The 16,416-nt window shown below is 36.6% G+C and overlaps 1 protein-coding gene across 6 annotated transcripts in view; it reads left to right on the forward strand.

The window, feature by feature from the left end:
• SMAD4 (SMAD family member 4) overlaps window positions 1-16,416 on the forward strand; it is a 59,931-nt gene that overhangs the window by 11,664 nt on the left and 31,851 nt on the right. For 5 of the 6 annotated variants that reach the window (XR_006210209.1, XM_042963090.1, XM_042963088.1 and 2 more), the window contains exons 2-5: window positions 7,575-7,952; window positions 8,787-8,961; window positions 9,397-9,426; window positions 14,366-14,578. Coding sequence is in view for 5 of the 6 variants with exons in the window: in XM_042963090.1 (XP_042819024.1) it covers window positions 7,704-7,952; window positions 8,787-8,961; window positions 9,397-9,426; window positions 14,366-14,578 (667 nt within the window). In the remaining variant the exon portion in view is untranslated. Of the gene's footprint in view, window positions 1-4,495; window positions 4,557-7,574; window positions 7,953-8,786; window positions 8,962-9,396; window positions 9,427-14,365; window positions 14,579-16,416 lie in introns of those variants that run through there. The other variant, XM_042963089.1, reaches the window with a different exon arrangement.

The raw sequence follows: 16,416 nt of genomic DNA on the forward strand, positions 1-16,416 counted from the left end.
GCTCAGTCGGTTGAGTGTCCGACCTCAGCTCAGGTCAGGATCTCACGGTATGTGGGTTCGAGCCCTGCATCGGGCTCTGTGCTGACAGCTCAGAGCCTGGAGCCTGCTTCGGATTCTGTGTCTCACTCTCTCTCTGCCCCTCCCCCACTCACGCTTTGTCTCTCTCTGTCTCAAAAATAAATAAAATGTTAAAAAAAAAAAAGGAACTTCAATTCTTAGACTTTCCTCTGTTTAGAAACTAGGCTATAACTTCTGCTGTAGGCAATTGAACTAAGCCTGCACAACCTTTTTATGTTTTCTGCTTGTAAACCTATAGTTTGAATTTCTTTCTAGTGATATTTCACCGTGCCAGGCTTTTTTCCCTCTTGTTAAACATAAGCATTTGTCTCATATTCCCATATTAACTAGTTTATTGATCACTGATCAAAATACCTATAACTTCTAGAAAATCTGTTTCATATGTATAATAGTGCCAATAATTCAAAAGTAAATAGCCATCTGAGAATAAAAAAATGTCAACATTCATTAACTAAAGTTTATGAATTCCCATGAGAACCTCTCAGGCCAGCATTCATCTTTGCTGTTTTAGAGAGTATCTTAATTAGTTGGTTGTCTGGCTCTATAGTTCATGGAGTTCCTGTTAGACCTGTGGTCAGTATAGCTTATGATATATAGCAGGTGCAAGGCTAGAGACATAACACAATAGGTGGGTAGATGTAAGGGAACCTCTATCTCTTTTGCTGACTTTTTACCTCCCATTACCCCTGTCATCATGGGATGGTTTGTTCTGTTACAGAGACTTTATCTAATAGTTGTATGTTAGAGACTTTTAAATAGGCTTACCTTCCCTGCTGAGCTCTTCAAACTCACTATATTTAAAACTGAATTTATTTACCCTTTTAAAATCTTGTATTCTTTATCATTTAGTTAACTAAGAAATGGGTCCTCTTTTGACTCTCCCTTCTTTTCACCCTTTATACTTAGTTGATTAAAAAATCTAGCCCATTCTACCTAGAAATATTGGTTCTCCCTTTGTTTCTATTGCCCATGCCCCTAACCTATCACTTTTCTGATCATTGTCTCCTGACTAGTTTTCTGTTTCCCTTTCCAGAGTTATTCTCCATGTTCTTACTGTAGTTTTCTTTCTAATGCAAATCTAATGTTGTTATTTCTTCCCCTTTCCTAATGATGAATCTAGACAAAACATCTGCACTCTATATCCCTCTGCTTGTCTGGATTTTCCTGCAGCCTGGCAAATTCTTATTCACGTGTGGTAGTTATTAGTGTTATTCCACCAGTATTCTGATGGCTCTCTTCTGGCACATGGTAGTATTGTGCTCCTCTGCCTCCTTCCCCCACACTGAAATTAGGCATAGTCCAGGGTGTCGCAACCTCAGCACTGTTGACATTTTGGGTTGGCTAAATTGTTGCCGTGGGTTGCTGTCTTGTGCATTGTAGGATGTTTAGCAGTAGCTCTAGCCTTTACCTACTTGACACCCAGTAGTACTTTTCCTCCCACCTCCCTATTGCAGTTGTGACAATCAAAAATTTCTTTAGACATTGCCAAAAGTCCCCTGAGAGAGTTTTTTCCTGGTTGAGAACCACTGACGTGGCCTTTTAACTTTGGCCAATCAAATGTGAACAGAAGTGATAGCCTTTAAAAGACAGTACGTGTTGGGGCGCCTGGGTGGCTCAGTCGGTTGAGCTTCTGACTTCAGCTCAGGTCATGATCTCATGGTTCGTGAGTTCGAGCCCCGCGTCATGCTCTGTGCTGACGGCTCAGAGCTGGAGCCTGCTTCAGATTCTGTGTCTCCCTCTCTCTCTGCCCCTCCCCCACTCATATTCTGTCTCTCTCAAAAATAAATAAACATTAAAAAAAGTTTTTTAAAAGACAGTACGTGAGTTATCCTATGTTTCCTCTTGCCATTTAAGGACATGGGTAGTGATGGAGCCTTTGTTAGCCTGATCCCTGAAAGATGTTAGTGAGCAGTGACCTTTTTATCTGTGATGGACATATAGTTTAGTTTATTCAGAAAATAAACCTTTGTTTTAAGCCACTGATATTTTGAGGGTTGGTGGTTGCTGCAGCCTAGCCTAGCCTAGCCTGAGACATCATGCTCAGACTTACTTTATCTCTGGACTTCCATCCTTTCTCACTTATGGTCCTGAATCACTTTAGTACCTACCTCTATGAGCATCTCTTACTTAGTGTAGTAATATTTTGGGTCTTCTAGGTTAGTAGTTCTCAGTGGAGTAAGTAGTGCTGTTTAAGGGATGTTGTGGAAATTAGTGAGAGGAACTTTGGTAGATGAGGGTAAGGGATGCCACCCTGTAATGTGAGGTTCTGTGAAGAATTACCAATGCATCTCGTAGCACTTTGACATGCCCCAGAAATTCATGTAGGAGGAAAATGTTACAACTAGCTTACTATCTGACTCCACCTTAACGTATATTCAGTTTTTCAGGAATTAAGTTTCTCTTAATTCTTTTTCTTACAATTTTTTTAATGTTTATTTATTTTTGAGAGAGAGCATGAGTTGGTGAGGGGCAGAGAGAGAGGGAGACACAGAATCCGAAATGGGCTCCAGGCTCGGAGCTGTTAGCACAGAGCCCGATGTGGCAATCGAACTCACGAACCATGAGATCATGACCTGAGTCGAAGTCGGACGCCCAACCGACTGAGCCACCCGGGCGCCCCATCTTAATTCTTTTTCTTAAATTGAAGTTGTTATGTTTGGCACTTTATCAAGAATTCACCATTTGCGGAAATCCGTCTCACCATCTGCAGTGCCATTGTGCTGTTGGAGTTGCCAAAACACCACACCTCTCTTGGAAGGTGTGAATTTGTCATAATTATGCTGTCATAATTAAAGTATTGTTAAATTTTTAAAAATACGTAAGTGTGTTAGAACTTTGTTTCAGAATAACTAAGAGGGGGTAATATAAATTATTTGTTAACAAAAACGGGATATTTGGTAGAGTTGAGAACCACTTTCTGATTATGTGCTACTTGCTTTTTGTATCTGGAGTGCTTTGTGCATATTTTAGATACAGTGTTTGTTGAATTGGTCAATTTATGGTTCCTAGATTGCTTTTATATACACTGTTGCATTTGATTACCGTAGAGAATCTGTAAAGTTGTTCCCATTTTACAGATAATTGAAAAACATATTAACTTGCCCAGTCATACTGCTAGAGTTTTAATCAGAACTTACAGTTTTGTTTATACCGTTCTAGTACCTTTGTCTATCATTCCGTACCACTTGTAAAAAATTATAATCCAGAGCTGTTTAACGTAGGAAAACACGTATATATCCCTGTTGGTATTATTTTATCTTTTAAAGATGTGTACTTATTTTGAGAGAGAGAGAGAGAGAGAGAGAGAGCGAGCACGAGTTGGGGAGAGGCAGAGAGCGAAGGAGAGAGAGAATCCCAAACAGCCTGGCATTGTCAGTGGCTGTCAGCACAGAGCCCAACTTGAGGCACGATCTCACGACTCATGAGACCATGACCTAAGCCGAAAGCAAGAGTCCGATGCTTAACTGTGACTGAGCCACCCAGGAGCCCATGTATTATTTTTTATGCAAGGAACTTTATATTATGTTTTAGGCACTTGTGATCATAGGAATTCAACAAGGATAAAATCAAGAACATGGTGCCTAAGAAAGTTTTCAAAGGAAACTGTTAAAACAGTTTCTAAGATACCATTAGGTCCCAAATAGCTTAAGTTTTAGGAATGGTAACATCTGAGTGTGGGGAAATAATTACACTCAAATGCTTTAATTATAAATTGGTGCAAATCTTTTGGAATGTAATATCAGAAAATGAATTTAACAACAAAAATTTTGTATTCTTTAAAATTTGTTGCAAGGAAATGCCACAGAATAAAAAAGCTATAGTCACTCCATATTTGCCTCATGTATGTCAGGAAGTGTGCATGGTGCTGGGAATTTCTAAGGTGAGAAAGTTTTGCTGTTTTCTTGAACTTCTAGATATGTGGCAACAGTGTAAGACAAAGACGTAATCATATAACTGTAATATAACGTGTTGGGTTGTAATTGGGGTGTGTTTTAAATTTGAGGGAGGGAATCAATTAACATACCAGGAATACACAGTAAACATACCAGGAAAGTCATTCTCCAGATTGGTGGGGAGAGGAGACATTTAAGCTGCAGTTTGAAGGATAACTAGGACTTAGCCATGTGGATAAAATGAGACTGGATGTTTTAGACAAAAGAAATAGCACGGGCATGGATCTGACAGTGCATACAGAAATGCATCCATTTGACCATAAGGAGCACTCACCAGTGCCAGGAGTTGGGCACATCCGATGAATGAGACAAGTACAGTCCCTGTACTGTAGATCTTTCAGTCTAGGTCTTAAAATTGTTGTGATGTTGGCATTCAGAAATTTCAAACTGGTGGTTCTCTTGGGCCAGCTTTTTTTTTTAATTACTATTAACTATAATTTATTGTCAAATTGGTTTCCACACAGCACCCGGTGCTCATCCCAGCAGGTGCCCTCCTCAGTGTCTTGGGCCAGCCTTGAGTTGAAGGTGTGTTGTGTTTGGCATACACGGTGGTTTTTCTCTCTTCCTCTTCCTTCCTCCCCTTTCTCCACAAATAAGTTGCTGATACTTAAAAATAAGATTTTATATACAAATGGGCATTGGAGATAGGTTAGCAGTGGTCTAGCATTCTCAAACGCCACTTCCATGGGAAGTGAATAGTGTTTACCCATTTTTGATGGGTGTGCACTTGTGCTCCTCAGTACTTTTCTTTAAATCCGAGATATTTATATAATTTGCCTGGCTCCTGTAGAGGAGTTGTGAGTCCTGAATGAGTGATTTACTTCTGTCCTTGCCCTTCTGAATTTTCTTTTACAAGTTTTAATAGAAATACAGAAACATGAGTAATGTGTTATGGGAAAATCTTTTAAAGTAAACATTTTAGTACTCAGACTATAAACACTAAACATTTTAGTACTCACACTGTAGCTGCTTTTTACTGAACATTATGTGCTAGGCATTTCATGTAGTTTTTCTCCCTTGAGCTCTGTGTACTCCTTATAAACCACGTTCAGAGTTTAACTTAATCTGTCCAACTACTTAGTGTGAGAGCTGGGATTCTAACCCAGGTCTCTGACTCCCAACGTCCCCCACCACCCCAGTTGGGTAATCTTGGGTTATGTAGAAAATCTACCTTCAACATGTATTTATTGAATGTGGGCAAATGCTATTCAAAGGTATAAGAAAACGTTCTCTGTATTGGGCTAATTTAGTTGAGAAGACAGGCATTTATGTAAAACAGATAACAATAGAGGGGAACATGAGGTAAATACCAAGTGATTGATAGAAATGCCTAGGAGACCCAAAACTACAACAGCATCAGGGAGAATAGAGAGGAGACTGCTAGAAATGACAAAGGTAGAGAATCATGTAACTTTGTGAGAGAATATGGGGGTGGTAAAAGAGAGAAGTAATGGGGGTAGGAAAAGAGAGAAGGAAGTCAGAGATGATTTATCACGCTTTCCAATGCTGGGTAATTGAGTGGAATTAAAGTAAAAGTCATCAGAAGAGGAACAAGCTTTGGTAGAGACTGATGAGTTAGTTTTATTAATTTGGTTGGGGGGGGCGGGTAGATTAATTTTAGTAAAGCTCTATGCCCAATGTGGGCCTTGAACTCGACCCCAAGAACAAGAGTTACATGCTTTACCGACTGAGCCAGCCAGGTACCCAGGGGTGTAGATTTTTAATGATTCAAGTAAATAGCAAAAGAAAATAAAAGCAGAATAGGCATGGAATATAATATCATCAGCAAACAAATTAAAAACAGCTCAGCATAAAGTATAGCCTCCACTCCTGCTTTACTTCATTTATTCTTAGACTGATGGCCTTTTCTTATTCCATGTGGGATCTTAAGGTTAGATAAGTTACTTTAGTTTCACACATATTGGATAGATGCTTCACTAATACTCATTTTCTATATTTTGATTTCTGTTGAAAGTAATTTACTTTATTACAGGTAAAATCTTTTGAGGAATTAAGTGGTCTTTCATTTTAATAACAACTTGATTGGGGGGCGCCTGGGTGGCTCAGTTGGTTAACCATCTGACTCCTGATTTTGGCTCAGGGCATGATCTAATGGCTTGTGAGACTGAGCCCTGTGTCCAGCCCTGTGTCGCATTGGGTTCTGTGCTGACAGCATTGAGCCTGCTTGGGACTGTCTCTCTCCCCCTTCTTTCTCTGTCCCTGCCCCACGTGCACGGGCTTGCGGCTCTCTGTCTCAAAAATAAATAACCATTAAAAAGAATAGTAACTTTATTGAGATATGATTGATATACTCTAAAATTCACTCTTTTAAAATGTATAATTCTGTGGTTTTCATATAGTGATAGAGTTGTGCAACTATCACCATTATCAATTTTAGGATATTTTATTAGCCCTAAAAGAAACTCCATATCCTTTGGAGTTGCCTCTGGCAACCATTAATCTACTTTTTCTTTGTATGCATTTGCCTGTTCAGATATTTCTTGTAAATGGGATTATACGATATGTGGCCTTTTGTGACTGGCTTTTTTCACTTAGCATGTATTCCAGGTTCATCCATGTTTTAGCATGGTAATGGTACTTCATTCTTTTTTATGACTGAATAATGTTTACATTGTATGGATATATATATACTCATTTAAATAGTCATTAGTTAATGGACATTTGTATTACACTTCTGGCTGTTATGAATGATAACTGCTGTGAACATTTATGTACAGGTTTTTGTGTGGACATAGGCTTTCAGTAATCTTGGGTAGAATTGCTAAGCGTGGAATTCCTGGGTCATACAGTAACTCTGTGTTTCACATTCTGAGGAATTGTCAAACTACTTTTCAAAGTGGCTGTACCATTTTGCAGTTCCGCCAGCAGTGGATGAGGGTACCGTTTCTCCACTTCCTCACCAATATTTATGATTATCTACCCTTTTGCTTTACTCAACCTAGTGAATGTGACGTGGTATCTCCTTGTGTTTTTGATATGCATTTCCCTGTTGACTAGTGATGTTAGCATATTTCATATGCATATTGGCCATTCTTTGGAGAGAGGAGTATTAGAATCCTTTGCCCATTTAAAAATTTGTGTGCATCTTTTTTACTGTTGTCAGTGGTCTCTTATAACAAAGATGGGTGTTTTTAACTGATAAACAGCATTTCGTATCAGGTGATGGTAAATTTTTCATGTGTATTATGGTAGACATTTAGGTTTAGTCAATCAAGCGTGTTTTAAAGTGCTGGTCTTCATTAGTAATCATTTAAAAAAGTCATGTTAAGATTTAACTTTAGGGTGACTAGTTCAGTCCACAAGACTTGATTGAGTATGCCCCTATAATAATGAGGCCTAACTAATATTTTTTTTGAATGTCAAAAACAGCAACATTTTAATTAAGTTATTTAAAACTCTAAGTACCAAATTTAAATTATGTACATTGAGTCTTTGACTTAACTGAAGCAACTCCCTCTTTTCCCAAGTAATTGAATCTACTTTGTGAAATGTGTTTTAATGTCTATGTCTCATTTTTTTTAGGTTATCCTGAATACCACATGCCTAATAATTTTCCTTGCAACGTTAGTCATTGTTTTTCACTGCCTCCAAAAGATCAAAATTTCTCCGGAAATTGGAGACCTATTTGATTTAAAAGAATAACTTTGACAAATGGACAATATGTCTATTACAAATACACCAACAAGTAATGATGCCTGTCTGAGCATTGTACATAGTTTGATGTGCCATAGACAAGGTGGAGAGAGTGAAACATTTGCAAAGAGAGCAATTGAAAGTTTGGTAAAGAAGCTGAAGGAGAAAAAAGATGAACTGGATTCTTTAATAACAGCTATAACTACAAATGGAGCTCATCCTAGCAAATGTGTTACCATACAGAGAACATTGGATGGGAGGCTTCAGGTTAGTCTTGTTCTAGAGTTTTTCTATGTTTTGTAGTGGCAGATTAAAATATTCTTGCTTTCTTTTACATTACTATTGGATAATTTAATGTTTGCTCCATTTCTTCAGGTACTCTACATCCTGTACCAATATGATTATGGGACTATATGGAAGAATAGATGTTCCTTATAATAAAGTTATATTTTAAGTTTTTTAATGTTACAAGAAAAAAATTCAAAGTAGAAAATTTGGAAATAAAAGCAAAAAGCAGAAGAAACCCCATACCTTTAGCACTTTGGTATTCATCTTTGTAGCTTTTTTTCCTTCTTTTTTTGGTATTATATGTACATTTTAAAAACTGAGTTATATTTGGTCCTTTTATAATTTAGAAATCTGATACTGTATATTTGGTACTTTTATATGAAAAACTCTAAAAGAATTCAAGCATATCTTTAAAATTTAGGATTAAAAGCTTATATCTTATAATTTTTTTAATCTTTCATTTTCAGTGATTATATTTTTTGTATAGAACTATATCATATATCTTCTGTGCTGCATGTTTTTAAAGAAACATACAGAAATCTTCTGTCATTAGATTTAAAATGTTTATTTCTAGATTTTAGAAATGGGTACTTCAGCAAACTCATACTTTTTTTTTTTGCATTTTAAAAACTTGAGCACAGGTCTCAAAGAAGTAACTTTAGTTCATAAATGTTTCTCACTTATGAGATGGGGGCTATAATACTGACTTTGTAGGATTGTAAGAATTAAATGAGAATATATATTAAGTGCCTTATTTAATGTATGATCAGTATATTAACTGATGATCAGTAAATGGTTGTTTGTTTTTCCTAGGTGGCTGGTCGGAAAGGATTTCCTCATGTGATATATGCCCGTCTCTGGAGGTGGCCTGATCTTCACAAAAATGAACTCAAACATGTTAAATATTGTCAGTATGCATTTGACTTAAAATGTGATAGTGTCTGTGTAAATCCATATCACTATGAACGAGTTGTATCACCTGGAATTGGTGAGTAGACTTTGCTCTTATCCTTAGATTCACAAAGGGAACAGATCTCAATAATTTGATTTTTCTACATTAAATTATAAATTTGGAGATAGCCCAGTACTTCAACTAAGGTTAAAGAGTCAGATATTCTTAATGAAATATAAATATTTAAATTTGAACTTTAGAACAGATTTGTATTTTGACTGCTAAAATTAAGTATACACTATAGCTCATATTCTGCCCACTTAGAACATTATTTTTAAAAAATAAGATGGAAGGCATTATAGGTTGAATAGTTTATGTATTGTCAGTTATAAATAGTAGTATTTATACTACTAATCTTGGATTGAAATGGTTTGTGAAGTAAAATTACATTTTGTAATTTTAAATACAATGGAAAATATTATTGTGGTAATGATTAATGTTTCATTTTCTTTTCCCCTTTAAAAAATTAAGATCTCTCAGGATTAACACTGCAGAGTAATGGTAGGTAATCTGTTTCTTGTAACTTTCTGTTTTCTTTTATCCTGTCCCCTCTATTTTTTATTGACCTAAAATTAGTTTGTGTGAGTTCTGGTAGCATTTACAAGAAAAACACTTACTGTTTTGGAAATGTAGATTTGGGGGGGCATTTATCAGTATTTAAAACTGGATTTAAATAGGCTGTTGGTTCTTTGGATTTGAACTACACTTATGTACCAAAGTGGTCTAAAAAAATATGATAGGGGACTATAAAACATAAACAATATTTTTTGATTGGTAAAAACAGACTATTTTGGAAGAAAATCTCACAGAACAGTTTAAATGAATATAGATACCGATAATGTCTGGTAATTTAGAGTCATGTATAACATATCCTTTAAAAATACCAATATTCTAATTTTTCTTTGTTTCTAACTTATTTATATATATATTAATATTTTTTCAGTCTTGTTACATTTTGAGTCGATAAAACAAGGCTACTTTAACTTTCATAGATAATTTCCAATTCTGTTTTTAAAAGGAGAGTTTTGAGGTGGGGAAATTAAATCAATGGGGGGGTGTTTTTTGTTTTGTTTTTTAGTATAATATTTGAGAACAGAGTTCTGTTAAAACTTTAGCGCTGTTACTTAGAACGTGTTAATGAGCTAAAATTTTTGTAGGAACTAATTAATTTACAGAGAAATTCTGATAAAGAACCACTGTCATCTTAGAAAGGTGTGCTGTTCTGGAGGGAAATCGGTGGGTTGGCACTTCTTGTTGCAGAGTCTTAGGGGTGGGTCAGAACTACCATCCATTTGTTTAACAACCTTAAACAAAATTTAGGAAGAGCATGAAAGTCTACTTGTTTTTATTGTCCATTTTTCTTCTATGTCATGAATAATGGAGGAAGATTCTAGTGCCTTTTGTTACTTGTTAGTGGTTAGTAGGTTTCTGAGAACAGTGGGCTGGTAATGTGGTAGTGGTCTGGGAAGAGTACCTTTAAGATTGGTTCAAGCCCTTGATATTATGTCATTTATTTTCTTTGAAAGTAAATACCCTTCAGATTTTCACCTTTCTCCATCCCTGCTTTTGGAGAATTAAAGTACTAGGGTTTGGGAGACTGTAGTGATAATTATATCAGAATTTCCTTAGTGGTGGTGGTTGTGAGGAGATCCAATTCTGAGGACTCATCACACTCCTCCCTTACTCTGAAATACTGCTGTCATGAGTAGCTGTTAGTGGTCGGATTGTGTGGATGATCGGTTCTTTTTAGTGGCTCTAGGGCTGTTTCAGCCTTGTAGGTCCCCCTAGTGGTGGTTTGTTAAGGCCAGGTTCAGTGGCTCATTTCCTCAGAAAACAACAGATGTTTTTCACAGTCCCTTCTAGATTTGGACAAAGAAATAATACAAAGCCAGGTAAAGAAAAAGTTAAGAAAATGGGATAATTCCTTCACTTTTGAGTTGGAATTTTGGTGATAATCATTTCCAGCTTATTTCCTGTCTTCTATGAAACTTTCCATGACCACATCAGCCTGCATATTCATTTTAAGAAGATTTAATGAGCGTGTATTGCTTGGTACTGTGTTAGGATCTCGGGGTGATAGGATAAGTAGGGTATGTTTTCTCCACTCTAGGTAGCTCATAGTCTAGTGGAGGAAGGAAAAGGAAAAGGTAAATGAGACAGCAAGAGTAGCATCAGAGAAGTGCTGTGGTCGGAGGTGAGCCCAGTGGCTTCAGCTTTTCTGTCCCTTACACATATTCCTTACACTTCATAGGACATTTTCCAGTCACTACAGGTATGACTGCTCTAAAAGTACAATGAAATCATCACAGCTAACACTTACTAAGTACACATTTGTGTCAGGTACTGACTGAGCCAAGTGCATTCAAGTGTTGCACCGTTCCCATTATCCCCTCCATGGTAGGTGGCATTGTCCACACTTGATTAGATGAAGATCAAGATGGACAGCTAGGAGAAGCTGGAGTAATGTGCACTCAATATTAGATACTTAAACAATAAAAAAATATTACAGAGGAGTGTAAGTTCTATGAGGGTAGAGATTTTTCTTTTGTTTATTAATATATCCCAAGTGCTAGAACCGTACCTGGAACATAAGTGCTCAATAAATATTTACTCAGTGGATGAATTTGTGGAATGCTAGTCCATAAAGAGAAATACTTAATAGTTTGGTGTCTGTTTTTCTGGACTTAAAAAATATATACTATATGTTTTTTAATTTTATTTTTTTGAATAGGCAATACATGGTCCATAAATCAAAATACTATAAAAAGGTATACAGTGAAAAGAAGTGCTCCCACCCTTGCCCCCATTCCCCCCTACCTCAGGTAATCACTTTTATTAGTTTCTGGTGTTTCCTTCCAGGGTTTCTTTACGCAAAAATACATGTATTTTTTCCCTCCTTTCTTAAATAAAAAGCATATTGTGCACTTGTTCCGGACCTTGCTTTTTAAATTACGTGATGTGATTTTTTAAACATGCATGTGATCATAGTGTACAATAGTGTTTTGTAATCTACTTTTTTTCTTTTGCAAAAAAGTATATTGCAGACATCTGTCCTTGATACCTACAGTTTCACCCAAGGGACATGGTTTAAGTTATTTGAGAAAGAGACTTGTAGTCAGGTAGAAGTCTCAAGCTTACATTTGGGGAAGGTTTAGTCAATGTATTAGGCAAAAAAATATTATGAGGCATAAAGTAGGATTTAATTGTTACAACTGCACATTAGGCGGAAGAGTCCACTGAAAAGCAAAAGCGACGAGTATCAAGTTGACCAACTGTTTCCTCAAATCGGTAGCTTTCTCTTTATGTACTAGTAATACCAGTATCTGATAAAAAGATCCTAGTCAGTATAACAACAAAAACCCTAAAATGTCCAGGAATTAGAGATGTCAGGATCTATATGAAGAAAATTATAGAACTTTGTTGAATGATATAATTTTTTTGAAAGATTGAATAAATACAGCAATACTCACTTTGTGTCCCAAATGATTTTTTCTTGAATTTTTATGATTTGGCCAACATTAGTGATGAATGGTTGGGTCCAGTTTTTTCTTTTTTCACTTATACATAGTGATGTGTTAAGCATCCTTTTGGTTATCTTTTTGTTTCCCTAGAATTTTTTCATTTTTAAAAATGTTTTTAAATTAAATTTTATTTTGTTAAATGTTTGTTTTGAGAGAGCAAGCACAAGCAGGGGAGGGGAAGAGCGAGAGAGAGGGAGAATGAATCCCAAGCAGGCTCTGCACTGTCAGCGCAGAGCTGGAGGTGGGGCTCAAACCCATACACTGTGAGATTATGATCTGAGCATAAACCCAAGAGTCAGACATTTAACTGACTGAGCCACTCAGGTGCCCCTCCCTAGAATTTTTTAAAGAAAAACTTTTGGGAACGGAATTTTTTGGTCTTAACTATATCAGTGTCTTCATGACTTGTGATGTATGAAAAAGCCCTTTAAGAGATTGTACATAGTAATTTGAACAATGGCTTATTCTTTTAAATATTCTCAATTAAAAAAAAGGTCATGTTGGGGCACCTGGTTGGCTCAGTCTGTAGATTACACAACTCTCAGGGTTGTGATCTCAGGGATCTTAGGGTCATGAGTTCAAGCCCCACTTTGGGCATGGAGCCTACTTAAAAAAAAAAAAAGCCATGTAACTAATTGGTATTTATGTATAATCAATGTTTTCAAAAACTGACATAAGGGAAACACAAAGGGTGCTGGATGTTGATTCTTAATGGAAAAGAGAATGTCTTCTTGTGGACTGTTAATTGATTATTCTAAGAGAACCTAGTATTAGAATTCTGTGGGTTGTAAAATTATGGGGTAGTTTTAGTTTAGAAGCAGTAAAGGGTTGTTTGCTAAAGACAAAAAGCATACCCCAAAACAATAGTCTAAAACAAATAGGGAGGTTCTGGGCAGAGAACAGTTGACATTATCAGTGCAGTCTAAGTTTTCTTTTTTTCCTTGAGGAAAAGGCAGCTTTCCCTAATTTGTTAAAGGAAAAGTGTTGTTGTATCAGCTAGAGTCTAGGTTTGCTTAAGGCATAACCACATAGGTGAAAGATGTTGATTATTGAGTTTTTTCACACCATATGTTTATCAAACATCATTTGATTTGGGTTTCTAGAAGGAAATTTCAGTTTGACTTACCATTTAGGATTTTTCTTTTTGGTTCTAACCCTGGAGGGGACGGACATTGAATACGTTTCAATCTTTGAATGCATGACACTTGACAATAAGTCTAAATCCTGGAATTGGATAGCTATCAGATCCCACTCATTTCTACAGTGTGAAATTAGCAAGAAGGTACAGCTAATTACTTGATCTCAATTTGGTCTTCTCATCTGGATAAACATTTTCCCCAGCCATTTGGTTTTCATCTAACTCCTGTGTTTAAGATGATTATTACCGGGGCGCCTGGGTGGCTCAGTCGGTTAAGCGGCCGACTTCGGCTCAGGTCATGATCTCGTAGTCCGTGAGTTTGAGCCCCGCGTCGGGCTCTGTGCTGACAGCTCAGAGCCTGGAGCCTGTTTCCGATTCTGTGTCTCCCTCTCTCTCTGCCCCTCCCCTGTTCATGCTCTGTCTCTCTCTGTCTCAAAAATAAATAAACATTAAAAAAAAAAAAAGATGATTATTACTTCTAGGTTAATCAATAAACTAAGGAATACTTCTTCAGGATCATTGCTGGAAGTTGTTGGGAGTATAGTCTATCTTCAGATTTCTGGGGGGTCTGTCAGATTGAATGGTAAAATATATTTGATGTCACTATTTCTAAATGCATAGTTTTTGCTGATAAAGTAGTATTCTTTTCAAATATTATGAAAAATTCTGAGTTAGAGTTATTTACATTATAGTTAATTTTAGGTGTTATTACAATACAAGATTTTTTTTTCTGGTAACAGAAGCTTATAAAATTTTTAAATGTGTTTACTTTTTTATATAGCTCCACCAAGTATGTTGGTGAAGGATGAATATGTTCATGACTTTGAAGGGCAGCCATCATTATCCACTGAAGGTCATTCAATTCAAACCATCCAGCATCCACCAAGTAATCGTGCCTCAACGGAGACATACAGCACCCCAGCTCTGTTAGCTCCATCTGAGTCTAATGCTACCAGCACCACCAACTTTCCCAACATTCCTGTGGCTTCCACAAGTGAGTAGTAGAATCCAGTGTAGTCAGCAAGTTGATTTTCCCTATTTAATATTTACATGTAGTCACTTGGAGGAAACTCCAAGTAAAAATTAAAAGTAATGTGATATCTTTTATAGGAAAAAAGTATTAAAAAGGTCTTTCAGTTGGTCCTAGAAAAAATGGTGTTTGTAATTTTGCAATTTACTTAAATTTTTTTTTTAATGTTTTAGTTTTGAGAGAGAGTGTGGGCAGGGAAGGGGCAAAGAGAGAGGGGTATAGAGGATCTGAAGTGGGCTGTATGCTGACAGCAGAAAGCCTGATAGGGCTCGAACTCATGAACCTCGACATTGTGACCTGAGCTGAACTCACAAACTGCGAGATAGTGACTTGAGGTGAAGTCGGACACTAAAGCGACTGAGCCACCCAGGCTCCCCTACTTAAGTGTTTTTATGTTGATGTACAGTCAACTTGGAATTTAAGTAATAACTTTGATTATAATATTGATTTAAATTAATGGTCAATTTGTACTACCTCTACTACTACATGCAGAAGTAAGAATTGTCTTGAGCTTTCAGATATGTTTTAGAGAAGTGTTTGAGTAGTTAACAAGTAGTTTTGGACCAAGATGTTTGTAAACATTTCTGTTAATGGAATTGCAAGCTTTACTTTAATCAGTTTTTATTTTTTATCTGGCAGAATATTACTTTATAATAGCCGTTTCAGTCTCCCTTGTACAAATTTAGAAAAAAGGATCTTGATAAAGTTGTTCATAACTTATATCCCTTAAGATAGACATTATGTATTTTAGTCAATTTTGAAATAAAGCTAAATTCTGTGTATCTTTTTTTTTTTTTAACAAATTTTTCTAAAAGGCTCTTCTCATGATAGAGATACACCATCTTCTCTGCTACATTATAGAGACAGAGGGATATTAGGTTTATCTTTTCTTGGGCCTGACCAGGGCAATAATGATTCTGTTCTTTTTTTATTTTTTTATTTTTTTAATGTTTATTTATTTTTGAGACAGAGCATGAACGGGGGAGGGTCAGAGTGAGGGAGACACAGAATCTGAAACAGGCTGCAGGCTCTGAGCTGTCAGCACAGAGCCCGACGCGGGGCTCGAACTCACGGACCATGAGATCATGACCTGAGCCGAAGTCGGCCGCTTAACCGACTGAGCCACCCAGGCGCCCCCGATTCTGTTCTTTAATATTGTTGTTTATTTGCACAGTCACCAAATGTTGCATGGTTTGCTGTTTGGCAAGTGGGGTTGCTTTTTTTTTTTTTTTTAAACTAATTACAGAGCAGGGTCTTGGCATGTATATGGTGTTATTTGCACCTGGTTGCTAAGGAGAGTGTATCTCAGCCCACATCAGCAGTAGATTGTTGATAGATCTGGACTAATACTTTGTTAGCTGCCACCAAAGGAAGCATTATTCTATTTAATATCAAATGAGATTCAGAATACAAATTTGATCTTTGGAATAAATGGGGGCCTAATTTCTGTAATTGAGTTTACAAGTAAAGTATACCAAATATCCTCCCTTTAATTCATTTTACCTCTTCACCAAAATGTATGTAGCAACATATTTTGGATTTGCTACCTGAGATGACGGTCTCACCATAGACAGCATATTCTAAGTGGATCTTATAGTTTAAGCATATACTTTAGAGCCTGGGCCCTCTTAATCACTTAGTGCTTCTATTATCTGTCTACTCTTTATTTACCAATTTGGGAATATAGTTTACAGAGTGGTCAGTGATGGATCATAAAAGAAAGCACATTACAGCCAGCCAAGCATAGATTAGTGATAGAGTACAGCCACTTACTTTTATTGATATTATCTGGAGATTAAATT

Source organism: Panthera tigris, chromosome D3 (assembly GCF_018350195.1).
Source record: "Panthera tigris isolate Pti1 chromosome D3, P.tigris_Pti1_mat1.1, whole genome shotgun sequence".
Classification (NCBI taxonomy): domain Eukaryota; kingdom Metazoa; phylum Chordata; class Mammalia; order Carnivora; family Felidae; genus Panthera; species Panthera tigris.